The sequence below is a fragment of the Bidens hawaiensis genome, unplaced genomic scaffold (assembly GCF_021521415.1).
Source record: "Bidens hawaiensis isolate Kalapana, Puna unplaced genomic scaffold, B.hawaiensis_p1.1 tig00039930_1, whole genome shotgun sequence".
In the NCBI taxonomy this organism is placed as follows: domain Eukaryota; kingdom Viridiplantae; phylum Streptophyta; class Magnoliopsida; order Asterales; family Asteraceae; genus Bidens; species Bidens hawaiensis.
The window spans coordinates 127,419-131,311 of record NW_027497018.1 but is presented as its reverse complement, the minus strand read 5'-3'; the positions used below and the strand labels follow the sequence as shown (position 1 = coordinate 131,311).

The 3,893-nt window shown below is 32.3% G+C and overlaps 1 protein-coding gene across 1 annotated transcript; it reads right to left on the bottom strand.

Moving 5' to 3' along the window:
• Nucleotides 1–1,288: 1,288 nt before the first annotated feature.
• LOC143591573 (homeobox-leucine zipper protein HOX19-like) lies at nt 1,289–2,553 on the bottom strand. Its single transcript, XM_077071748.1, has 3 exons — nt 2,048–2,553; nt 1,838–1,917; nt 1,289–1,526 (listed from the first exon to the last, which is right to left on the bottom strand). Exons 1-3 carry the CDS (start codon nt 2,399–2,401, stop codon nt 1,289–1,291), a joined length of 672 nt encoding a protein of 223 aa, XP_076927863.1. The 5' UTR covers nt 2,402–2,553.
• Between the last annotated feature and the right edge of the window lie 1,340 nt (nt 2,554–3,893).

The window sequence follows — 3,893 nt, the reverse complement described above, 5'->3', positions numbered from 1 at the left end:
GCATACTTTATCATTTTTAAATAAGTTATCGTGTCATAGAACTAAGAATTTTATCTCCTTAATATAAGTATAATAAAAGAAGATTTTTTTAAAGGTGTACAGCAGGTGACGATAAATATAAATTTACTAGATTGATCCTTTTGTGTTACGGGAGTTTATTTAAGTTTTTGTTTTTAATCGTTTTGCTATTTTATGATTATTTATTTTATTTTTTTAACGTAGTTTGTTTTAATTTAATACATATATATTAGTTTGTTATTATATTTTTTTGCGTTCGGGTATTTCAATTGAGATGTGTAGATTTTTTAGATTTTTAACGAACAAAAATACACGAACATGTTGATTTTTTTAAATGAACAAACATGACCACAAATATTTGTCTAATGAAAAAGGGGACGTTGATGTAGTTGACGATGACGGGTAGTATCGGAAGTTAACCGACGATGGAGATGATAGATCAACAATGGAAAACATGTAAAGAAGATAAATTAAATTAGGGTTTGAGGAAGAAAATATTTACCAATAAATAAGATCTTATAACCCGTTTAAAAACTATTAGAGTTTGGTAAAACCCATAACCCGTGGAAATTATTTTTTGATGATTAAGAGGTTATTTTACAAATAAATGAGATGTTATAACCCGTTTAAGGGTTATCCGGGTTTGGTGAGACCCATGACCCGCGAAAATTGTTATTTGATTATGAAAGAGTTTCACAAATAAATGAGATGTTATAACCCATTTAAAGACTATTTGGATTTGGTAAGACTTACCCGCGATTTCGCGTCAAATGCATGAGAAGTCTCCATTTAGAAATTAAGCAATCTGGTGGCTTTAGAGAATGAGGGGAACAACCTGAGAGCGACACGTAGGCTTTTATGGTAGACAATTATATAGATAGTTAGATTGTTATGGTACTTTTTATGGTGCAATTATCTCATTTTAAAAGGTGCGGGCATATGCCCAATGACGTTATCACATTATGCATGGTGATCAGGTGCACAACAAATGGGATTTTGATTGCTAAAAACCTTAGTTCATAAATGAACGCAAATATATAGTCAAATACATTCTCACGAGTTTTTGTGATTGGAATGAAAGTCTAATAAAAAGATCATATAATTTTTTATTTAAATGGATCTAGCTAGCCCTTGATCATTTCATTTCTTCATCATTATGAATGCATATACAAATCTTTAATCCCACTTTCATAACCGTGTGTATAATTAGGGTTACCCAACACCCTACAGCAACCCTACTTATTATTAAAAACAATCAAAGCCGTCTTTATTAATTACCATCTTCATTCATCTGGCCCATGACCGTTTTCTTATCTTCCTCCTTCGGGTACCGGATGTAGAAAGGCAGCGATGGAGGTGTCGTCGGCTGATGATGATGATGATCAAATTTTAGTGAAGAGCATCGAACCTTTTGTAACTCTTTCTTCAGTCTACGGTTCTCGTCGGTTAAGGTTTCACAGCATTTTTTTAACTGATCACATTCTTGTTCAATCTGCTTCAACTTTGTCCTGATATAATCATCAAGCAAAGTTCATGAGCACAGCGGCTTTACAATTATAAACTGAAAAGTCATTTTTAAAGATGTGATGCATTTGTCAACGTGAGACTAGTTCACTTGGTACAGACCCTTGACTCTTAGTGGGAATTCATGGATTCTAACCTAGGCAAAAGATTTTTGGCTCTTAGGGAATTTTAGGTGTTCCAAAAGATCTATTTTAGATTGTTTCATGATATTATGTTTTTACTTAATTTAACGAGCGTGTGTGTGTGTGTGTGAGCGTGTACAGCTGCATGAAACTATGAAAGTGAATAACAAAACCTTGCTCGTCTGTTTTGGAACCAAACTTCGATTTGCCGAGGAAGAAGATTCAACTTCTTTGCTAGTTCTTGTTTCTGGCCCTGCAATCAAACACTACATTTAATAAAACTTCATGTGTCATGTTTTCCATGGGGATATATGCAATTTCCCTAATGGTTAACACTTTGAATGAATGATACATACTAAATGAACAATAAAGAGAAAACAAACCGTGTTAAGTGTGCTTCGGATTTTGAAACTATCTTCAAGCAAATTAATTAGCTCCGTTGTGAGTTTTAACTTCTTTCTTGATCCGTCGTTGTTATTACAAGTGTTGCTAATTCTATTTTCAATCACTCTCTCTTCTTCATCGTCATCAATAGTTTTAGAACCAAACGAGTTGTGATCATCTTTCTCGTCATCATAACGAGAATGATGATCATTGACTTCAGTATTTGGATGAAGTGGCAATGAAAGATCCAACCAAAACCCCCTCTTCTTATAATTCTTTGATTGCTTCTCCCTTTTGATCCATACTCCACTCCCAAGACCAAGTGTTGTATTGCATATCTCTTCTTGATTCATAATTTAGAAAGGGAAAAATAATTCTTTTAATTACTGAAAAGGGATGTGTTGAAGAAAATATGGAAAGATGGAGATATGATTTATAGATCAATACCAGAAAAACCATAATTAATGATGTATTACTTTGTTTGGACCTTTAAATGTCAAATAAGACTACAACAATAATTAATTGCAATAATATGAAAATGAGTTTAAACTTGTTTGGCGTTACAATATCATTATGATGCTATGAGAGGAAACCAAAACATAAACACATAATTACATAATTACATATGCTTTGACACCATCCTACATTTTTGACTTTTCCTTAATAAAAGTCAAACTTTAGTTAAAGAATACTTACTAGTCATAACTTTTGTTCGTTCTAGTTCTGATTCATAATGTACTATAATAAATGGTAGTTAAATTACTTCAATGGAATGTTACACAAGCCTACTGCCAATGATATCAACAAACAACTCTTTCTTTTTTCTTTTATAATTTGGGTTATATTTATTTTCTCTGTATCCAGTCTGAGTAATAAAACCATTTTTATTCAAACTATATTCAAGAGATAGTTTAATACGATACTAGGAATAAAATCTGTGCGTTGCGACAAGTTAAACCGTGAAAAAATTAACATACTAGAAACTTTAGATATAAAAAACAAAACTTTTACACATTGTGGCTTGTCAAACCATAAAATTAAATATTCTATTTAAAACGACATAAGAGAAACACAAAAAGAAAATGCGATGATGCCAATTGTTTTGACATGTGTGGTAAATAAGAGAAAAGTAAAAGATTTATTATGTAAATAGCTTAAAAGAATAAGGGTGTCTTATGCAACTTTGAATTGTATATTAAACAAATAGGTTTACAAAACTAAGTTGCGTTGGCAAACCGCCGCAAATTTGATTGGTATTGATTTACGGCTCCCAAACTAAATCCTACAACATCTAAGTAAAACAAATTAACATATTTAGGGAATGTTTGGGATTGAGTTTGAAAACACTTTATTGACTTTCTGGCTTTTTCAAAAAGCCAATAAGTTAAATGATGTTTGGCAATCACAAAAAAACCTTTTATTTTAGCTTTTTGAAAATGTTAAAAATCAGTTTTCCAAAAGCCCCAAATCCTGGCTTTTCAAAATGGCTTTTTAAAAAGCTATAAGCACTTTTCAAACTCAATACCAAACATGTTCTTAACCCCAAAACGAAACTAACTTATTTATTTATAATATTACAATTTCAACTAAGTGAGTGCATTACAAATTGTAAGTTGGGCTTTAAATGTATGTACAATGCTGAGTTCATCTTGCTTAATTCGTTTATCGACAGCTGTCAGGTCCGGATGGTGTACGTCTCTTCTGGGTATCTACATCTTTCGTTGTTACATCGATGATCGTTGTCGTCGCCTGCTGTTTTCGGGTTCTATTTCGAAACCCTAGGTGGCGTTATTGTGATGGTTGCAGTGGTTCAATAGTGGGGATGGATTTGCTTTTCGTCGGTTA